At 37.0% G+C, this 22,248-nt stretch overlaps 2 protein-coding genes across 2 annotated transcripts; both read right to left on the bottom strand.

Moving 5' to 3' along the window:
• Window positions 1–10,361: 10,361 nt before the first annotated feature.
• LOC137707900 (pyridoxine/pyridoxamine 5'-phosphate oxidase 1, chloroplastic-like) lies at window positions 10,362–16,031 on the bottom strand. The gene is made up of 14 exons (XM_068446844.1): window positions 15,633–16,031; window positions 15,337–15,534; window positions 15,193–15,231; window positions 14,692–14,859; window positions 14,479–14,584; window positions 13,800–13,963; window positions 13,409–13,651; window positions 13,219–13,307; window positions 12,957–13,007; window positions 12,756–12,846; window positions 12,424–12,528; window positions 11,228–11,298; window positions 10,912–11,007; window positions 10,362–10,673 (listed from the first exon to the last, which is right to left on the bottom strand). Exons 1-14 carry the CDS (start codon window positions 15,771–15,773, stop codon window positions 10,607–10,609), a joined length of 1,629 nt encoding a protein of 542 aa, XP_068302945.1. The 5' UTR covers window positions 15,774–16,031; the 3' UTR covers window positions 10,362–10,606.
• Window positions 16,032–16,316: 285 nt separating this feature from the next.
• LOC137711012 (uncharacterized) lies at window positions 16,317–18,335 on the bottom strand. The gene is made up of 5 exons (XM_068450207.1): window positions 17,825–18,335; window positions 17,624–17,722; window positions 17,489–17,530; window positions 17,259–17,388; window positions 16,317–16,679 (listed from the first exon to the last, which is right to left on the bottom strand). Exons 1-5 carry the CDS (start codon window positions 18,305–18,307, stop codon window positions 16,501–16,503), a joined length of 933 nt encoding a protein of 310 aa, XP_068306308.1. The 5' UTR covers window positions 18,308–18,335; the 3' UTR covers window positions 16,317–16,500.
• Window positions 18,336–22,248: the final 3,913 nt, after the last annotated feature.

The following is a 22,248-nucleotide window of genomic DNA, read 5'->3' as shown; positions in this document are numbered from 1 at the left end:
CTTCAATTGTTGAAAAAGTGATAGTCCGAACTATCAAAGACAAACCCATAGTAAAAATTAGTTAATGTGATGCCAAGCAAAGCTTGTTTTACTTTCGTGTCAAGGCATTTGAAGCTGAACTCTCACTTGTTTTAGGGTTCATACAAAAGGCAATTGGTTTCTTGGTTTTATTAGTTGTCATTCTGATAGATCATGATAATATATGACGGTCAGTTGGGATCAAATTGCTCAGGATAAACGAGTTTCATGTATAGATACTTTTCCTCCAGTACAAACGATAAAAGAAGATCGAGTTTGCGTACATTGGGTTATCCACAAGACAATGCAGCATATGGTGGGAATAGTGACAGCCAAAGAACGAAAGAATGATAACCCTTGCTTTTTGATTGTGTCATTCGTTCTAAGTTTGCTTTTATTTTGATAACCTTTGCTTTTTGATTATATCATTCGTTCTAAGTTTGCCTTTATTTTTCCTTTTTCCATCAACCATCCTTGTCCCCAGAGAAAAAGTGAAGACCCCAAAAAATAAAAACAAGAAAAAAAAATTGATAGGGACCTTGCGGAAGGACGAGGAGTGACACATCAATCAATCTCAACCGTCCATTGCATTAAACGACCCCTTGTGATTGACCCATCTCACCTACTTGCACACATCAAGCCCCATCACCTTTTTAGACACAAAACTTCACCAAATTAAATGGCCCTCGATCAAATAAGCACACAAACCCATTTGCTTAGCACACCCACACAAAAATAAATAAATAAATAAATAATAGTACGGGTTGGCAACGAGGACAATCGAGACTTGTCGTTTCTTTTTTAAGAATATTTACGTAGAATTAGTTTATAGTTAAGTAGCTTTTGATTTAATAACGTATTATTATTTAAATGTTTTATAATTCATTGTTACGTGACGTTTGAATTTAATAATGCATTGTTATGTATAAGTATTTATTCACATTACAATGCATTAGACGCCCCAAAATATCGTAATGATTGTGAGGCCATCTCCAGTTATAGAGGGATAAAGAATACTACAAGGCTGAATTTTTCCATCACCAACCATGTAGGCCTACATCTTTCCATCTTAGTTTGAATGCACTTGTTGGGGTCCCTAATTCTTTTTATCAGATTCATTTTGGCTGGAACAGGATTTTCCACAAATTTAAATTAAAAGTGGCCTACAACCTTTGACTAAAAATGACCCAATTTTATGTAAGCTTCCCTCGACTCTTTGAGGCTAATTGGTGAGGAAATTACCTAAACAAGAGGGTGGCCCACAAAACTGATGATTGAGTATGTGGGTCATGTGTACGGCATGAGAGCTTGCTGGGATACCATTTATTAATGTTTTTACCAATTAATTCAACAATAAATAATGAAAGTTACAAGTTATTAATATAATCATGCATTTATTAACAATAATATCATTGTTGTTGTTATTAAGGGAGTGGTCGGAACTCGGAAGGCAGAGAAGAAGCTACCGCACAAAACAACTAATTGTAATTGGCAGGTGTTGGAATCCAGTGTGCGACACTCCACACTCATGTGATTGTGGGTGTGCTCTTGGTCTGTTTGTGATGGAAAAAAGAAAAAATAAATAAAAGTCGGTGAAGCCAAAAGAATTAGGGTTTTTCTTAGTTTTTAATTTTTTTGTTGATAATTTTATGTTTAAGTGAAAGGTTTTAGATTCGATTCTCGTCAAAGATGAATTTAAATCACATTATTGTTACTCCATTATAAGATTAAGCACACATTTATCTTCTTTAGTGTAGATAATACTGCCGGTTCAAAAAAAAAAAAAAAAAAAACTTTATTTGTGTTAAGCACATTCATTGCTGAACTAAGCACGAGGTCAACCACTAAAGTTCTTTTTGCACCACTTGATTAAGTTTTGCCCTATAGTTTCTAACCAATCTTACTTTATTTTTGTTTTTATGGTTTGTCCACCATGCTCTTCTTGATCGGACCTGTTCCATAACCCTAATTAGTAAAGCTCTTAAGAACAATCAATTAAAGGTTATAGTTTTACACCGTCGATGACGCTTAGTCTTATAAGCACATGAAGAGGAACTCACTCTGATATGAAATTCACAGTCTCAACACTACTAACATGGACATATATATATATATATATATGTGCGGGGTGAATAAAAAAATAATCTCAAAAATTTTCGAGCGACACGTAGAATTTTGAACAAGAAGGATTTTCCACGCGCATTTAATGAATAATAACGGCTCATCAAGGAAGAGTCAAGGGTGATTTTTATGGAATTTATTCAAATTCCCCTCATCATTCCCTCGTTGATTTTATTCAATAAGGTAATCTCCAAAACTTCCTGTTTAATTAGGGAATAATTACCATGATAATTGCAAGATTCACATAATATCTTGCAATAATTCACCTGATTCCACCATATATGTCCGACCATTCTCCACCCAAAGGGCCGCCCACCCTCCTATAAATACACCACTTATCTCATTAAAATGCTAAGTTATATGCTACCCACAAACTCTTAAATACATTCTTTTTAGAATTCTAACTTTAACATTGGAGATTCTTCGGCCAAAGCCCTTCTCCCCCTCCCCCCAATTCATCGTGGGCACGGAAGGCTTTTGGTCATAATCAAAGGTGTTATTATTTTGCAGATGTATTTTCATCAAAGAAAGTGACAGTAGAAATTTACATCCACATGCGGTGTGTTGGCTTATAGAAATTATAAGACGGAGTCTAGAACCAAATAGTATCTTAAACATCCGACTGCTACTTTTGCAATACCTTCGAGGAGTTGGTACTTAACCAAGTTTATCAAACGTGAGTTAGATGAGTTTGTGACTAATATTAAAGATCCAAAGTACTAAGTAAAAGTATGGCAATCTAATTTTTGAGCATCATGTCTGCTAGGGTTTTACTAAGATAACTTAAGCTATTCAACTAGGAGTGTTCCCGAGAGGCTTCCAGTTGTAAATTACTTTCAATATAATAAGACTTGAACTCTGGATCCGATCATGGAGTTGATAATTTAATTTTAATAAGATTAAAGGGTATGCTCTTTTAGAATATTTAAGAATGCGTTTGCCGACATTTTACCTGAACAACAACTAGGTTATTTATTGATTTGAATGACAGTTAAAACTAATATTTATATATTATTAAAATTAATAGGGGTTGGTACAAAATTTAAACTTATAATGCTTGAATTTACAGCTTGCTCATTGTGGTATTTTTTAAAATGGTAAATCTCAGTTTACTACTCTTAAATTTTGTGGTTTTCAATATTTAGTACATGAAGTTTTTTTCGTTCAAGGTCATATCTAAAATGTTAATTTTGGGACAGTTTCATACATCCGTTAGTCTGATTGTTAAATCTCTCGTTTACTAATCACGTCGTAGTTATGTGGACAATAACTAAACGCCACGTGCCTTGCCTTAAGAGGTTCACGTAGAAATTAAAATTTGAATATTTTTTTTTTTTGGTCATCTTCTACGTCCCTCGATCTTCCCTTCCTCCCCTATCCCTCCATTCTCTCCTCTGCACCAACCCACCAAACCCTCATCTTCTCTCCTCTTCGACTCGTCATACACCCACCATTCCCCCTCCATCTTCGACTCCACCCATCCACCCACCCACCCAACCCTCCTCTTCTCTTCAACGGCCTTCATGAGCTCGAACCTCCGACCCCTATCTACCTGATTTAACAGCGGTGGAGAGCCACAGGGTGCTAACCAAAACTACAACCCCTTCGCCGCCGATCTTCTGGATCCCGGAGCTCCTCCGATTGCAACTGGTTCTGGTGTCTTCTCCAACACCTTCGCCTGCTCCTGGATCTCCGACGCCTTTGCTCGGGACACCAAAACCCTCGCCAAGACCCTCCAAAAGCCCTCTCCAGCAACACGAAATATTTGACCCACAAGACATTGGAGTCTGGAAGCGATGGAAGAAACAGATTTATTGGGAGAGATGAAGTGGGCTTTGGCGAGGTTCTGGAGATGTAGCGGCGGTGGGGGAGGGGGTGGCAGCTGCGAAGAACAAGGAGGTTGGAGATCTCATAGCGCCTTGGAACGTATTGGGTCTTGACGAAGGTTCCAGCTCCAAAAATGGCAATCTTGGTGCCATTTTTCAGAACTCAAATACAGCTTTTTTTTTTTATCTGCTTTTCTTGAAAATCTAGCAACTGGGATAGAGCCAAATTTTTTGTCTTTGGCGATAAGGAAATTGGCTGAGATGATTTTGGGAAGATGGTAACGAGTTAGGGTTGGGTGGGTGGAGTCGAAGATGGAGGGGGAAGGGTGGATGTATGACGAGTCGAAGAGGAGAGGTGAGGAGGGTTTGGTGGGTTGGTGCAGAGGAGAGAATGGGGGGATAAAGGGATAAAGGAGGAAGGGAAGGTCGGGGGAGGTAGAAGACGACCAAATTTTTATTTTTATTTTTTGAATTTTTAATTTTCATGTGGTGTCCAGTCATTGTCCATATAGACGCCAAATCATTAGTTAACAGGAGACTTAATAGCCAAACTAACGGATGTATGAGTTTGTCCCAAAATTAACACTTTAGGTATACCTCTAGGACGAAAAAAACTTCATATACTAAATGTTGAAAACCACGAAATTTAAAAGTAATAAACTGAGATTTATCCTTTTAAAATTGTCTCTATCTAATCAGTAGTTAAGAGCTCCTTATTCGTATGTTGAAGTTTTAGTATCAAAGTGTTCACGCATGGCTGCATGCAAGCAATTAATGCAATACGTTCTAATTACAGATATATGATTGTATCTAAAAAATTACATATAATTAAAAGAAAATTAATGAGAATGGTTTGAAAATTTTGAGTTTTAACGATAAGGAAAAAATAAAGGGTAAAGTGAATAATACAAAGATTGATTTTTTAGTGTAAAAATATGATTTTTCGTTAAAGTGAACAGTACCATAAGCTTTTCGTTAAAGTTCCCTGTAATTAATAATTAAAATCCAGAAGAAAGCTATCAAGTCGTTTACATACTTTCTCTATAGTTAATCTATATCCAAGTGAAGACTTCAGACCCCAGCCAGAAATTAGGTTTACATCAAAACATAAAATTTGTTTGTATTTGATTGTTGTGCCCACACAATTTAAAAGAGAATTGGTTAAACATCTATTCCCTCACTTGGAGTTTGGATTTGGTTTCCACATCTTACAATTTAGCAGCAACATATGTCATGTTTGGTTTGGACACTGTTTGTCACTTAAGAGGTTACTATTTTATACAAAAACGTTGCACGTGAATAGGAAAAACTCTGAGACATCTATCTGTATTCACGTGCAACATGTATATATAAAAAGGTGAACGCTAAGACACAGACAGTGGCCAAACATGGTGGAAGCCAAATCCAAACTCCAAAGTGAAGGAATGGATGTTTAACCAATTTTCTTTGAAATTCTGTGGGCATATGTAGCGATCAAATACAAACTATGTTTTGATGTAAACCTAATTTCTGGCTGAGGTCTTCAGTCTTCACTTGGATGTAGATTAATTATAGAGACAGTATATAAGTGACTTGATTTCAGACAAAACAAAATATAAATGACTTGATAGTTTTCTTCTTCTTTTTTTTCCACTTGATAGTTTTCTTCTGGCTTTTAATTAATTTGCAAGAATTAATCATATGTAACTATTTTAGTTACAATTTTATGTAATTAGAACATATTGCATTTCTTGCAAGCACCCATGTATACGGAGGAGCTCTTAACTACTGATTAGATCGAGACTACTTAAGAAAAAACCTCCGCACGGATGACTTATTTAAACAAAGGGAGCATAGAGTGAGCTGTTAATTCAAACGTTATAAGTTTAAATTTATCTCATGAATATGTACACAAAGACTAATTGTAGAGATTTTTTTAGGTTAATGATGAAAAGAGAATCGAGTTGAAGGTATGTTGAGAGTTATTTGAACGGTATATCAACCTATTGAATGTGAACATAAAATGTCAGTATCGTCGCCGAGTGAGTGCATTTTTGACGCAATGAGTGGTGCATAATTATTTCGAGAGTCTACTAAACAATGTGATTGATCTAAATATGCATTTGATAAGTCATTTGTGGGTATTCGTACTCAATAATGTACTTTTGAAGGAGGTTCAAGCACCAAATTTAAAGTAGGATTTTCCAAAAAGCAAAGGGGTTATTATTAAACTTCAGTTATATTTCTCTCACAAGAGATTGTGGAAGAAGCAAGAAAGTGTGGAGTGACATCCTGCAATAATTCACAAGCATTTGTACACATTGTCACTAAATATAATTCCAAAAAAGACCAAGCCAAGTCAAATTGTTCACTGTTAATATTCCTATATTGCTCATCAAAAAGGTCATAATACATGGGAAAATAAACAATATATATGTGTGTGTAATTATATATAGTGGTCATTTTTGTGAACACATGATATATTTACACTGAAGGGGAGGGGTAGGTTTAGCCTCACAATGAGTTAGTAATAATGTAGTTCAAATTAGCTTTTAGCAAAAATTGAATCTAAAACCTCTCATTTACAAGTGAAGATAAATACCCCTTGAGGTAGAGAAGGTCGGGGTACGTAGCAATCTCTCATATATTCTAGAAACAATAGGGGGTCGGGGGTCCTCCCCCTCCCCTCCCCTCTCTTCAATTCTTTTGTTTTGTGTTTGATGAGGGACACCCTCATATAATTTGGTATTGGAGATAAGATTGAACCCCACTTTGGATGTCATGGTTTGTACATTCAAAAAGGTATTTGAAAGGAAAAGTTTCAACTCCTTTGAAAGCTCAAGAAATGGTTGTACCTATCCACAAAATCCACAAAATCCACAACCCATCAATCATGATTTAAGCTATTGGCCACTACCATCCATCTCGATTCTATTTGGCTTTCCATATATTAATCATAAAAACCATTCAATTCTCATTAATTTTTACTACGGTAAATCTTACCAAGTTTGAAAATGTGGTATAAATATGTAGTGAAATTATTATAATACTTGTGTTCAAGGCTCCAATATAATTTTTTTTATCAAAAGGGGAGGAGGGGTTTCAATTTAGATAATTTTTTTTTACAGTTCAAAAAAGAAATACCACCAAACTAAGAGTGAGTTCATATTAAGACTTAGAGGTTGTTCGGGATTAGCATAGGAAACACTTTTATTCACAAGTGCTTCTACTTGAAGTTCTTTTATTAAGAATACGTCAAATTTTTTTTATTGAAAATCCAAGTTATTCATGAAAGAAAACACTTTTTATGACCATAGGCACATTTAAGTTTTTACAGTCAAATGTAACATAAGCACTTTCAATTGTTAGAAAGCATTTTTAGCTTCTCTAAAAACAAGTTGGCCATTGTTGATTGATTCACTTTTGTCTAATAACAATTCTTAGAAGCATATAGCAAAAACTCTTCAAAATACAAGTGCTTGCATATTGATTTGGCTAACATCTTTTTTGAAAATAACAAATGAGAGAGAGATGTTTTAAAGAACACACTAAAGACTGTTTGGGGGGGATTCTTAAAGGATTGAGGCCAATACAGTATGACATGGACTATAAAATGTTAGACAGAGGAGATTAGAAATGTCCTTTATGAGCATTCAACATTACAAGAACATGTGAGTGAGATTTGGAAATGACTACTTGAAATAAGTCGTTTACAAGTCATCATACATGTCTTCTATTCATTATATAATACATTTCTAATCTCTTTTCGTGTTTCATTTTGTACGCGAAAAATAATTTATGGAATCATTTCCCATGTTCCTCAATCAAACATGGCCCTAAAACAATTCTTTTTGCCCCAAAAGGCACTGAAAAATGCTTAAAAAACGCTTCATAAAGTTTATAAAAATTCCCAACTAGATAAAAGGGATTATCCATATCCCATAGGTGCTTGCTTACACACAATTATCATTCTCGGCAATTCGAATTCCAATCAACTGGTTAAGGACGTGGCCACTGGCATTGCAAATGGACCAATTGGATCAACATAAATGGGTCACTTGAGGAGGGATTCTCTTTTACAACTGGTAACACTGCATAACAACCGTTTAATGGAACGACGGATATACTATTTGAATACGTAACAATCATGTATGTCTTCGGTATTGCCACTAAAACAACGTATTAATTGCAAGACAGTTTCTCTCTTGCCCATGGGATCATTAACAGTGACGTTCTCGTGGGGTCAAATGGTCTTCGAATAGATCTATCTTGTAGCCTTAATTAAACTTTTCAAGGGGCCGTTCGATGAGTTTGACGAGATAGATTTGCCAACTTGTGGAATATATTAGATGAGGCCCAGGCCTTTTTAGATGCATGATTTGAAAGAAAGAGGGAGGGAATCTTCTAATCATTTCTCCTCTAGAATGCTTTTTAAATATTTCCCTACCTCTACTTCTTTAGGATCTTTCTCATATTTTGGCGATGTGTAACATGCCACATGAACGATAAACCTTTTGTTTCCGAGATATATCCTCTTGTGTATACAACCGGTTGCAGCAGAGTCTCCTTTTTGTTTTTGGGTTGGACTAAGGGCAAATTGTCTCTGGAGTCATAATCTCCTTTGATACTAGTGTTGATATCCACACCACTTTTACATTCTACAAAAATTCCTCTCAAATTCTGATCGTGAGATCGAACGAATTAAAGAAGATCAAATGACATAATTTAACAAAGGATGTGTGAGATATAAAAGCGCGGATAACATCACCCTTGAACAGTTAGTTTTGCATTCGTTGAATGTATATACACGACAGCGAAAAATCCTATTTTGCTTCGGTCTATAACATGCACAAGAACAATGGATAGTTGGATCTAACAAATATTATTCTAGTGCATACTCTACGCCGGTACATATTAGAAAAGAAATGGTGAGTGGGGTGGTCACCTTCCATCAAATTGGCATTTGAAAGATGAAGCGTCAGGCTTCAGTTTTTTCAGCTGGTCAAAAGAACCTTGAAAAGAATTTTGAGTTTGAGTTTCTTTTTTGAATTTTTTTCACGGTGGATCCCAATTTGGTCATGAATAATGATCACACTACTACCACCCTAAAATCTAAGGAATATAATGAAGAAAAGGCCTACAAATTAAAGGCAGGAAGCTTTAAAGCATTTTTAAAGTGTTTAAGCTTGGAAATATCTCAATAATTCATTGTCCACTATTTCATGTTACATTCATGTACCCATAAAAGTTTCTGCCAAATAAGTCTCCAACTTTTGAAAAGCAAGAGTAATTAAATAATTGAGAAGAAGCATGCGTTAAACAAACATAAAACAAATAAAAAGTTCGGGATTTTAAGAAGGGTTTTAAAATTTCGGAGGAGCAAAAAGAAGTTTTTTTTAATAATGGTGATATTCTGATTCTAAACTACATTAAGATGAGACGGCTAGATTGAGCTTGAGAAGCGGTAGGTTGAAGAGGAAGGCCCTAACCACCAGGGCTATCGACCGCTTGCAACAATTGTATTAATTATGCAGTTCCAACGTGCAAACTGAAGCTAGAAAGATTAAGACTCCAATTTAACCAGACTGTGTACTTGTAGATATCAAGGGCAAAATATTTGTTAGCCAATTATGAAAACAGTACAACTTTTTGATCCACTAACAAAAGCAATTTCTATCTTTGCATGCGACAAACTGTCACACTTCGAACTCCTACCACAGAAATGCGGCCAAGCCCGCATGAAGGGTGGCCGTGTCCAATGATGGCCACCACATGTAAGCCTCGACAAACTTTTGTGAGGAGACAACGGAAGTTGAAACTCTCTCACAGTTTCTGTCGCCGCCCATGCTTGCCTTATCCTAGAATTGCTACATAAGACATGGTGGACGTAGTCCACCAACTTGCGCGAGAGCTCACAGTTCCAGTAACTCCGATGACAGTGACAATTTACCCTATACTTAAGTTCGAATCTCTTCTTTCCCCTTTGGCCTCCTTTATATGGAAAAAAAAAAAGGGTTCCACCAAGCATTCGGATACCGTTCCTGCATTCAAGTGCAGGATCGGCCCTTTAATTTTCATGTAAAAGGAACAAAAAGTTGAGCTACGGCTTAAACTGATCCAAAGTTTACATGTAGAACAAGTAGTACACAATACTTTGGTTTAAGGCGCTAGACGAAAGACTATCAGGAGGAAACATGAACTTTAGCTAGGACTGGAAGATTTAGGGATTATCTGAAGACCATAAACTGAGCTGTTTCTTCCAATCATATTCATTGTTACAAAGAAAGTTTGCAATTGGGTGGCCGTTTTGACACTAAATGGCTGCCAAAGCAATGACATAATCTCAACGATTTTGACACCAATTTCGATGCTGACCCCGTAACAAATCTATTTCACTATCAAGGGAAGCACTATGCCAAAGCATGGTATAACAATCCAAAAAGATTCAATTGCATATGGATTTTGCATTGCAAGTGACAACTGACAAGCTATACTCCGTTGGCAAACAATTCTCCAACCCAAGTTTCATGTTTAATATATTCAAGCGTTCATGTTGGTTTCTAATATAAGGAGAACAATAATAAACTAACAGGGGTAGTAATTATGTAATATACAATACCCTGAATGATGGAACTTCACAATGAAGATGATGACAGTAGTTGTCATGGCGCCAACCGCTCAATTTTCCACACTTGTTGTCCATTGATCTCTTCAGGAGAATATCGCAGCCTATCAAGAAGAAAAAACATGAAAAATTTGAGCTACGTTCTGTTCCCTTCAGTAGCACATCAATATAGTTAACTCTTGTTCCATCACATCATTATTTAAAACAGAGCTAAGACAAATTCTTTTTGTAATTCCTTTGTCAGCCCATAACTGCTCCATGCATTTGTTACAGGCTATCTTTCGACACTCAAGCAAAAGAAATGGAAAAAGAACGAGCCATCATAAAGTGGATAGAAACCACCTGTCATGCAAACGAGATTTTTGGCCTTGCCAAAACTCAAACAGCTCTGGCTTAAGTCTGTATCCTCCCCAGTTTTTAGGTTTTGGAATTAAACTTCTGCACCAAGAAAAAACAAGTGGAATCTAATTTCAGAGTACATACATAGAATGCAAATTAGTTTCCAATCTATTTTTAGGTTGTTCGGACAGGAATCTAAACTTATTGCAAACAGCAGCACCTATGATCCACGCGGCACATAAGATGGTGATAGGGGACTGGAGCAAGCACAATTATAACTGAAAATTGCATAAAGCTATTAGATATCTGTATTACTTACCCATCAGAGAATTTTTCTTCTAGTTCTTTGTATTCGTCATACAGAACATGCCTTCCGGGAACAACAGTGCTCTGGAATAAGAATATACCAATTGTTTATATTCCTTAGAGAAAATTAATAGTATCAGTAAAATGGAGAGAGAAAATGGAATAATAGTACGAATAATAATCAAACCGTAAATCTTTCACCTTTTACTTCCCATAAATTGAGTAATCTTTCCTACTATTCAAGTAATTTTATAATATAGTCTTGCTGATAGGTTTAAAATTCCACCAAACAACTAATCTACCACTGGCCGTGCAATTACACTAATTTGGTTTGATAATGTAAGGTAAATTTATATTGGAAAATGGAAAACAAAAAATGAAGAAACCTACAGAAGAGTCTCGGTGAAAGAAGTTACTTACTCCCTTAGTTAAATAATGTTGGAAAATTATTTCCTTACACCCCTTTTTCTCCTTCTGCGCACACCTGTGTTACAATTTGAATTGTTTGGATCATTTGATGAATTGGGTTTCTTTCTTTCTTTGTTTTGGGTATTAATGAATTCAGTTGGAAGAATTGCCACCTAATTATGTTTTGGTTTTGAACTCAAATTTCTCCTACCCAAAAGGAAATCAAAGAAACGTAAAGAGAGCAGCAGCAGAGAGACAAAATTTGCAGCCAAAATCGTTTTACATGCCTGCAAGTCTGTGAGATGTGGGTTAGCAGTGGAGGCGAAATGAGAGTTCTCCGTTTTGCCAATGTGAAACAGAAAGAGGTGGAATGCGTTAACAGATGGAAAGTGACTAATTTAGCCTTGTATGTGAGACTCACGGGGAGCATATCGACGACGACTTAACAAAAATTATAATTTGGGGCACAATTCCTAACAGTTCCCACCACAATGGTTTAATTCCTAATTTATTTACGATAGGGTCTATCTTCCTAATTATTTATGTCCCTTGACTCTCCCTTAATTCATTCAATCCAAGGGCCAGAAATATACAGGGTATGTAGGGGTAGATAATAGGTGCGAGGAAATTACTTCCCATATTATCAATTAAAACTTTATCACATATAACTTGCCACTGATTCTCGAGGAAATTTTGCGAGCCTTCAAAATCTATATAAAATTTATGCGGCAATCGAGAAAGAACGTGTCTTATCAAGAGTAGTGAATTCATTAATATAAGAGAAGATCGAGTGAGACAAACCTGCTCGCTAACTATTGCTCCAATCTGACTGCCTCGCGGACGGCTATGGAAGTATTGATCAGATTCCTCATCAGAAACTTTCTGCACAGACCCTTCCACTCTCACCTGTAAGCCAAAGATGGTGTTATGAGACAATCTTCATACAAGCAGATCATCAAAACAGCAATCCCTCATCCAGTTTTTCTTTATGTCAATCGCTAAAATATTTATTAGAAAGCTACAAAGTACAAACCAATGTAAGGCCAAAAGAAAAGTAGGTTGACCTATGCATACAAGCACTATAGGCTCCGTATTCTAAAAGCATTAGCCACAAAGTGAAAAACACAGTTTACCTGCCGATTCAGGCCATCCCAGTAGAAAAGAAGAGATGCACGAGGATTTTCAGACAATTCATGTGCCTTTCGACTTTCATAGTTTGTGTACCTGCACAAATTAATACCATTGAATTAAGAATATTATAAGCATTTTCATTAATAATATAATCTGCCTTGTTGATATATGTACAGCCTCAATAATAACAGATGCATACTAACCAGACAAAACCGTTCTTATCAAATCCTTTGAGCAATACCATTCGGGATGAGCTGTAGAAGAAACTAATCTATGTTAACTATAACAGGTTATAATACATGCATGAGAAAAATCATTTTAAAATCCAAAACAAAAAATGCAGAGAACAAAACTTTAGGGACTATGGTGAAAGCAATAAAATAGCCATGTATAACATGTAAGCACATATGAAACATAAGTTACTATTGATAGATGAGACATAGTAACATAGGAAACAGATATTACATTTTTCCATTCTTGGTAGCCGTTGACAATGCCATAGCATTTGGTTCCCTCAATCCAGCAGCCACTACATCGTCGAACCATTTGCGGAACTGTAAAATAATTAAGGGCTTACTGTAAAAATGAGGGGCACCTTTTGCAACTAAATCTGACATAATTGAAACCAGCTAGACTTAAGACGCTGAACCTGTACCTGATCAAAGGGGTCAGCCTCCACCTGTTCCTCAAGAAACTCAGGAGAAATATAGTTCTCTCTTAGAGCTGATATATCAACTTGTGGGGGCCTTCCAATACGGACACACATAGAAGTGCCTGGATATGGTGGAAGGCGAAGCTTATATTTATCAGCAATAGATGGTGGGACAAATCTACCACCGAGAAAATGGTGTGGACCAAAAAATTTCTTTGCACACAACTTTGGAGCAGTCAGAGAAACCTGGAAAGTAGCAAGTTTGCATCAACAGGATGGCTTATTGTATATAAAGAAATACACATGTACATATAAATAGATATAAATTTTAAAGACAAATCGCAAAGTGCAATCATTTGTAGCTAAGACTAGGTTGAGAGCTACTAAACCATACCAACATGTCAGGCTTGATGCCTTCGACACCACCACCCCTTTCAACATGCCACCCAGATGGAATATCTACGGAGACAATAACAGAAGACTTTTCGCGAGTTTGATCATATTTATTTACACAAACAAGCTTTTGGATCAGGTTATCAAAGGGAGGCCTTGGGGAACCTGAAGTATTACAAAGTATTGCAGTTAGAGATATCATATAACCCAGCCAAAAATAAACCACAACATCAAGTTAAGAATCTCTAATCAGGATGATAATTATTGAGTGGTTAGATGTCAGGGTCCTGCATAAATAAAAAGGAGCAAAGACTGATAAATCATTTGTTGAGTTGAGATTTTGTCGAAGGACTATGGCTTATCTGAGAAAATTGAGCAGTCAGATTTAATCTTAGGTTCCTATGTAGTTGAGCAAATTTGGTATTTTCTATGACAATTTAGGATAGAAATAACAACCCAGACATTATCTTGCCAGAGAGCAGGGCAATGTAATCTTAGGTTCCACTGTTCATATGTTTAGAATGTTAAGGATGTAAAGTATTTCCGACTTATCATGTCAGTTCTTATACTTAGACAACAATTGAAGGAGAATCAGAGTGATTGTATCAACAAAATTGTATTGGCATCCACGCTACATAGAGAAACGTCAATTTGCCTAAAATGAAAAAAGTAGTAATTACCATGGAATGAGAAACCGAACATTGCATCTACAATAATGTCAAAGTCCTTTGACAAGTCCAACGGCAGATCTTCCACTGAGATGAAGGGGACTGACAGTGATTCCAGCTGCAAAATAATCATTATGAGACAAATCCAACAGCCCCCATATATACATGTATCTATAATATAATCCCACATTCAAGAGTTTTTTAACTTTGAGTTGTATTCCATACTTGCGTAACAAGACCAGCATAAAGAGGCTTAGCAGTACGCTTTGGATAACAAACAGACAGCTTATAACCAAAGTGATACAGGTGACGAGCAGCCACGAGACCATCACCACCGTTGTTTCCAGGGCCACAAATCACAAGGACTCGATTATACTCACTGGGTTTATAGACCTGCCAAATATATTAAGAAACAAATATGAAGCACCATATAACCCAAATGCAGTTCCTCAGTCACTCCTAAATGAACATTTTTTTGCACCTAGTAGCGTTGCAGAATACCCGGATGAAATAATCTCATTGCATCTCTCAACAGAAAGTAAATAAGTCAATTAACGATTACAGTTCGGCTGGGTAAATGTGCATGATCATCAACAACAATACGAACAATCAAAATAGTGCAGAAAGCCCAAAAACAAGAGGCATACGAATATCCGACAACAATGAGTTCACATTCAATTAATCACAAAATACATGGAAAACTGCTAGGAAAGTGAAAAACTTTACCTCTGCAATGGAAGTGGCCACGCTCAAACCAGCCAATTCCTACAAAATTAACAAAAACCCAGAATTGGGATTGTCAGTAAATGACTATGAACCCAACCCATCATACAAAAATTACTTTAAAAAGGAAAAGGGAGAGTGACTGACCATTAACTGGTCGACGCTGAAGCCGAGAGGACCCATGAGGATCTCATCGATCTCAGCAGCTTCACGCTGCGTCAGGTAGGATATATCCTCCGGATTCTGCATGCTGGGTACTGCGCCTACAGACCCAACTCCCGCTGCGCTGCTGGGGTTCGAACAAAACGCATGAATTGCAGGGCTCAGCACTGGTTGAAGAAAGGCCTGGAAATTTAACGATACAGATATAAATTTACTGAATTGTTGGTTCTAGAGAGAGACAGAGAGACAGAGAGACAGAGACAGAGAAGTAAGAAGCTTACGGAGACATTGGAGAGAGGGTTGTAGAAAGAGGTGGAAGCGTTCGAAATGGGATTGGAAGTGAGTGATTGGGTAACTAACCCAAATTGGGTAAGGAAGATGACACGTGTCATTATTCTGGTTTTGCGTGCCAATGACAACATTGGACCGCAACCGCGACCGCGACCGCGCCTGCGAGCAAAGCTTGTTTTCTTGGCAGAACTTCAACCGCTTCTTCTTCAAGCTCTTGCTGGTGAGAGGAGAGAGTGCGTGCGAGTGCCGGGTTTTAGGGGCACAACATCTCTGAAATGACACATAGTTAACGGAAATAACCTAATATCTTAAAACAAACCCTTGCTTTTGCCCTTGGATCAGCGACAATCCCTCTTACTTCTTTCCACCTAGTGGTTGCTCAAACTCGAATCCTTGAATGTTGTAATTTTAAAGGACTCATAAATAGTAAGTTCGACATTTCATGCTTTTTATCGACGATTGCAAGATCATCAGAGTGATGAGATTTTTCTTACGGTGCCTTTTAGTTATTGTAAGCGTAATCTTTTATGTCAATTGGATTTCAATTATTTGTATCTAAGCAATTATACTGTATTATTGAAAAGTTTGTAATTGCGAAATTATAGTGTTTCTTTTAGCATTCGTGGCCTGAATATTGAGTTCTTAGTTATAGTTGTGTAGTTTTAGAGTCAAAACATGACATATTATAACATATTGGGTCATTTGAGATAAATTGTAAATGGGGATACTCCAATGATACACTTTCAAAAAAATTATAACACATATTCTACGTAGAAATTAATTTGGCTTAAAATCAATATATAATATCCACAAAAATACGTAGGACTTTGTTTTACTGCAAAGATTAAGACATTATTGTCACTGTTGGTCTTTGTCCGCCAATATGTTCCGAATCTTGTCGATGAAGTTCATCATCGTATCCAAACCCTTTTGGTCAAGTCTCGGAACAGTGTGGCCTTTTGGATGATGAATCACCGAAGCATCTACACAGTGTTCCAACAGTTGAAGCCCGTACGGCTTCAAGAAATCCATCTCCCCTGCAACACATATAACACACTCGTAAATAATCCACAGATGAACACCTTAAGGCCGTAGATGATTTTAGATATTAAGTGGAGGATAGACCGTCCACGTTAACGGATGATTTTGGATCGTTGATTAGAACAAGTCAGTGTCCTACAATGTAGAACCCATAAATGAAGGGAAACAATGGAAACGGAAAATGCGACCAACCAACTAATTAAATTCATTTAATAGCGTTACAAATTTGGCCAGGTTTTGCAATAATATGTTACTCCTGCTAATTGTTGGGTAAGGAAATGTGTCACACTCACACGTCACACCCAGTCAACCAACTAATTAAAACCGTATGCATAAGCCAACAATTTTGAACCGTTAATTGAAATAAGTCCTATAAAATATAAGAATTGACAAATTAATAAAATCCGAGTCCACACGCCTAACCAATTCTAGGTAATTAATTAAAAAAGGTCCTACAATATAAAACCCATCAAAACAATAAATTCGAACGATTTTAAACCGTTAATTGATTTTGTACCTAAAAAAAAGTTATTTGTGCATTCGAAAATTGAGCAAATAAATGAAACGAAATATACCTAAAAAGTGAAGGGATGGGCACTGAATAGGAGACGAATAAGCATCCTCAGCCACCGCCGGTGACTTGAATTTCGCCCCTCCTATTATTATCAGGAATTTAATTTTGGGAACTTTAGTCAATGCCACACCCTGCAACCAAACCAAAACGACACCGCCACAATTCCCTCGTCACCTTTCATTTCTTTAAATTATATTAAAAACTTGAATTATTTGCTTCATTTCTATCTACCTTCGCTTGCAGCCCCGGCAGCCCCGCCGACAGTATTGCTCCCTGCATTCATTCATTAATACCTACTTAATACATTACTGTAAATTATAACCGACTTATAGCTCAAATAGTTAAAAACGTTAATAAAATAAATACCTGGGAAAAACCAACAAGGCCATCGAACGGTCCCTGTTTAATCATGTAATCTTCGATGTATTCCAGACACTTATCAAAGTTCGTGTACGCTGAAAATTCCTGTAAAAAAAAAAAATAAAAACAAAAAATTACGTTCCACAAAAAGATTAAAAGAAAAAAAAAGCAAGAACAAGAATCTGGGATTTGAATTTTTTTTTTTACCTGGTTGAATTGGAACCACTCGTAATAAGGAGGATCGAAAATGCCGTCGACGTCGGATTTACCTTGGGCCGGAAAGGGCCCATCGAGATAAACCATGTCGAGCTTCTCGAGCACCGGTTCCGGCCACTTGCCCACTTGCTTCCTCATTATTTCCCCGCTTGTTCGGAACCCATGGAGGCACAGAAACCTGGGCTTCCTCAAACACCCGCCGCCTTCTCCGCTTCCTTGGCTCCCCATGTTTTCTGCTGTTTTTCGGAGATAATAAGGAGAGGAAGAATATTCCGACCGGTCGACGAGGCTTTTGTTGTTCTTCTCGGCAGCTCCGGTAGTGTGGGAGGAGAGATGGAATGCGTGTGGAATTTGGCTGGATTTAAAAGGAGCAGGTTGGAGGGCAGTTTTGACATTGACGACGTCGGGTGGAAATCTCCCTCGGTCAAATTCAATGTGAACAACCACGGTGCTTGATGTGCCAGATGACGTCATCGTCACGGGACAGAGAACGCAAAAGCTTTGATTTGACCCTGCGTGGCCAAAAACTACATGCCCGCTCTCCCATGTGGGCCACTGAAAAGGATGAACTTAAAATTATTATATGGTCCTTAATATTTGGTTGGATTTCCATGGAAGTACTCATAAACTAAAGTTCATTTTTACATTTTGAACCCTATAGTTGTCTAATTTTTACAATCCCGTCCATAGAACGGCATGGTCGTTTACTAGTTGCACAAACCATGACATGGCTAGGGGCAATTTTGGCCTCCTAAATGGCTTTAGCCCTTTAAATTTTTTTCTTTTTTGTTATATTGTGAGGTGCAATAGTTTAGATTTCAAAATTTATGTATACAATATAATTTGTAATCAAAATTTTATTTCATTTGTGATTTGTGAATTGTGATACTTGTTATCTTATTTAATTTCTTATCGACATTAATCAATCTCTAATCAACATGCTCCAAAAACAATCTTTAGGCGATGGCGGTATACTAGAGCTCGTCTTCCAATTGAATTAGGTTCACAACCCCAACAATCGCTATAGGGAAATTCACAAATTTAACCTTTTAATTTTTTTTTTTTTTAAATTGGACTTGTAACGTAGCCCATATTTGATGCGCTAAAATGTAAAATCGATTGGATTTGGATCCAGCATGTGAGTCCGATAAAGGACAAGATTCATAACCTCTCGCTTGAGGTGGGTTACAAAGCGATCGAGCTTCCTTCTTGTTCGCGAGCTCTCTGCAGCTCCCTTTCGTCGATTTTATCATCTGATTTTCTCTTTTCATCATTTTTTTTTCAATCATGTCTTCTTTGGTCAAGGTAATTCCCTCATTACCCTCCTCTCTTCGAATTTGAAACATGGGTTCTTTTATTTTTCTGAATCTAGGATACTAACCGAAAATTTGGTCTACAGTTATCCTAAAATATTCTTATTTGAGGTATTAAATTTGTTAATTATTGGTGAATATTGTAATATTCTTCTTTTTCATATGGATTTCCCCTTTTGATCATGATAAACTAATTATTTACAAAGAAAATTGAAGATAATTGAGGAAAAGAAGATTCAGCTGTTAATTAGCTAGATTTAAGTCCATTCCAATCCCATCTAGTATAGTGTTGCACCAAATAATGGACTGAAATCGACACGCTTCGATCCCGACATTCTCCAAACACCAGGATAGGCATGTGTTGGCCGACACCCGAGGGTGACGAAACCATTTTAACATGCATGCAAGTTATGAATAAAAAACGAACGTAAATAAATATAAATTTAAATATAATGGAATATGCTAATGTGGGAATGTATTCAGAGCATACAACCAATCAGGAATACTATGGAAGAAATATTATAAAACGGTATGATTACAAAGAAATGGGTCTTACACCGAAAGGACTCGAATATACTGAAACGGGAGTGCCGCAACACTGGGATTGTATGCCTCAATTCTAAGTCTTGAAGGGGGTGCAATACAAAAGGTGAGTGGACCAAAGTTTATAATAATAGAACTAAGTAAAATCATTTTTCTTTTGAACATACTAACCCGTTGTTTTGAAAACACATATAATACTACTTAATAGGTTTTTCTGAAAACTCTAACATGCCATAAAAAACATTTGTAAAACATGTATATATATATATATAACAGTGCTCAGTAAAGGTAACATAGTTGCCCGAAGGCAAATTCATAAAATAGTGTGCTTAACTAAGGGTATCATTATCACCCGAAGGTATATCCATCAACCGAGGGTGAAGCTGTACGACACTAGGTTATGCCAGTGAAGAAAAATGGTAGGTCTTATCATCCGAAGGTGAAGCTCTACGACTCTGGGTTACGCCAGAGAAGAAATATACATAAAACACTGACACTAGCCGTTGCTAGTAAAGCTGGGGGTATGTCATAAAATATCTCACTACTCATCAATTGTGTCCTATGGCCATAGACAAATACATACTCGTGTTGTGTGTATTTGTTGTATGATTACCCACTAAGTAAGCACAAAAAACATATATCATATTTTGAAACCATAGAAACTTTCTATCTCAAGCATCATCATAAATCAATAATATGAAATCATTAAATCATACTCGTAAATCCATAATATCTCGTAGGGCATAAAACAGTAGTTCGTAACCTTTCATAAAATGTAAGTTCGATAAATCATAACTAATGCGTAAAACGTATAATCATGAAATCATGCTTTCCGTGGATGCAAGCCTAGTATTTTAATAAAAATCATGCAATTGGAGAAAGGGTCCACTCATAAATACTCCGTCGTTGAAGAGCCGTGCAAACTAGAGAAGATAGGATCGCCACTAACAAAAGCACCTAAGCACATAAAAGGACCACTTGTAAAAACTCTACTAAAATGATAGGATTTGAGAAAACGGACGGTGGAGTCGCAGGAAAGTTGGCTGGAAAAACGCTAGCACGGCAGCAGAGTACAGTACCTCCGGTAGAGGCACATGTGCTCCACACGCTGAGCATAACAGCCCCTCATGCACTGCGAAAACAGGCGTACTCGCCTTCCTCAAGATTCTAGTAGTTTTTCTAGATTTTTCCCCTAACTTCCAAAACTCATTCTGAGCTCGATACAACTCCAAATCGTGTGATTCAAGATCCTATGTAAATTTAGAAATGTAGGGAAGAGATATATACCCTTTTGAGACTCAATGGAGGTAGGAGCTCGTCGAAAAATTGACTGGAAAATAGCCAAACGGCCACGGTTTGGGTTTTCCAGAAAATGAATAGTGCCTTCCTTTAGGTCTTCCCTGCATCCACATGTGGTCAACACTCAAAACTACCCTAATCTAATACTAAAACACGATCTAAGGGGTTTTAAAGAGTTAACCTTCGTCGGAGATGGAGGGAACTTGCCGGAGAAACACAAGCATAATGGCAATGCTTGGGATGGATGGCTGCAGTTGCTACCAATGTTGGTGGTGGTTGTCAGCTGCCTAGGGAGGAGAAAAGAGGGAGATTTGAGAGTGGGAGGGTCGACGGAAGAGAGGTGAGGGAGAGTGAAAGGGTTCACGGGAAAAGAAAAAGGGAAAAGAGAAAAAGAGAGGGAAAAGAAAAGGGAGAAAGTTGGGAGACAAGGCAAGCAGGGGTGGGGCCCACTGGCTCACCAAACAAGGCAAGAAACGGTGAAACGTAAAATTATCTAATTGCCCTCAATGTTCAGAATTCCGTAAAATCTTCGTTCGAACTCCGATTTCAATTCTGCTTGTGCCCATGCAATCGTGGCGACAAGTGCAATAAAGGTAAGCTAAGGAAATGAGTCCTACATATCACGACATGACGGTCAACAAAGGTCAACGATTTTGGCCTCGAATGGCACTTTGGTAAAATTACGCATTTAAAATTATAAAAATCGTAAAATTAGGGATGGGCTGTTACAAAAATTCATAGCCTAGTCAATTCATGCCTATCCAATCCAATCTTTAAAATCCAATCCTATCCAAACCACCAAACGATACTTGCAACTCCTTCACTCAAACATAATATAATTCATAATTGAGTTAACCTTTGAACAAAACTATGGAGGCCACTTTGGAATTTATGAAAATAATTGTCTGGAATTCTAAGACCAATGGAAAAGAACAATTTTTTAGAATTCTTCTTTTTTTTTTTTTTTTTTTGGATATATAGGAACATCATGAGAAACATTGTACAATTATACTTTTTGCCTTAGAACATCTCCAATGGGAATTCTTAAGGACTCCCACCACCACTTTTTAGGTTTAGTGACGGTAAGGGAATATTCAAGGCCCTAAAAGAATATTGATTGTAATTGTGAAACCCTGTCCTTAATTTGTGTAATTTCATATTACCGGACTTATGAAATTACCGTTTTACCCTTAAGTTGACTTTCTTTGACCGCCTCGTTGAAACGCATAGTTCTAATCTTATTAAGTTATTTCTATTGTA

The sequence above is a fragment of the Pyrus communis genome, chromosome 1, assembly GCF_963583255.1.
Source record: "Pyrus communis chromosome 1, drPyrComm1.1, whole genome shotgun sequence".
In the NCBI taxonomy this organism is placed as follows: Eukaryota; Viridiplantae; Streptophyta; class Magnoliopsida; order Rosales; family Rosaceae; genus Pyrus; species Pyrus communis.
The sequence above is the reverse complement of the archived record's forward strand: the minus strand, read 5'-3'. Positions and strand labels throughout refer to the sequence as shown.

Coding starts and splice junctions, on each gene's coding strand:
- LOC137711012 (XM_068450207.1), bottom strand. CDS start 18,307: ATGACGTCATCTGGCACATCAAGCACCGTGGTTGTTCACATTGAATTT. Junction 17,723..17,824: donor AGTGGTTCCAATTCAACCAG/GTAAAAAAAAAA, acceptor TTTTTTTTACAG/GAATTTTCAGCGTACACGAA. Junction 16,680..17,258: donor CCCATCCCTTCACTTTTTAG/GTATATTTCGTT, acceptor TATGTGTTGCAG/GGGAGATGGATTTCTTGAAG.
- LOC137707900 (XM_068446844.1), bottom strand. CDS start 15,773: ATGTTGTCATTGGCACGCAAAACCAGAATAATGACACGTGTCATCTTC. Junction 15,232..15,336: donor TCAGCGTCGACCAGTTAATG/GTCAGTCACTCT, acceptor TTAATTTTGTAG/GAATTGGCTGGTTTGAGCGT. Junction 14,585..14,691: donor ATGCTGGTCTTGTTACGCAA/GTATGGAATACA, acceptor ATTATTTTGCAG/CTGGAATCACTGTCAGTCCC.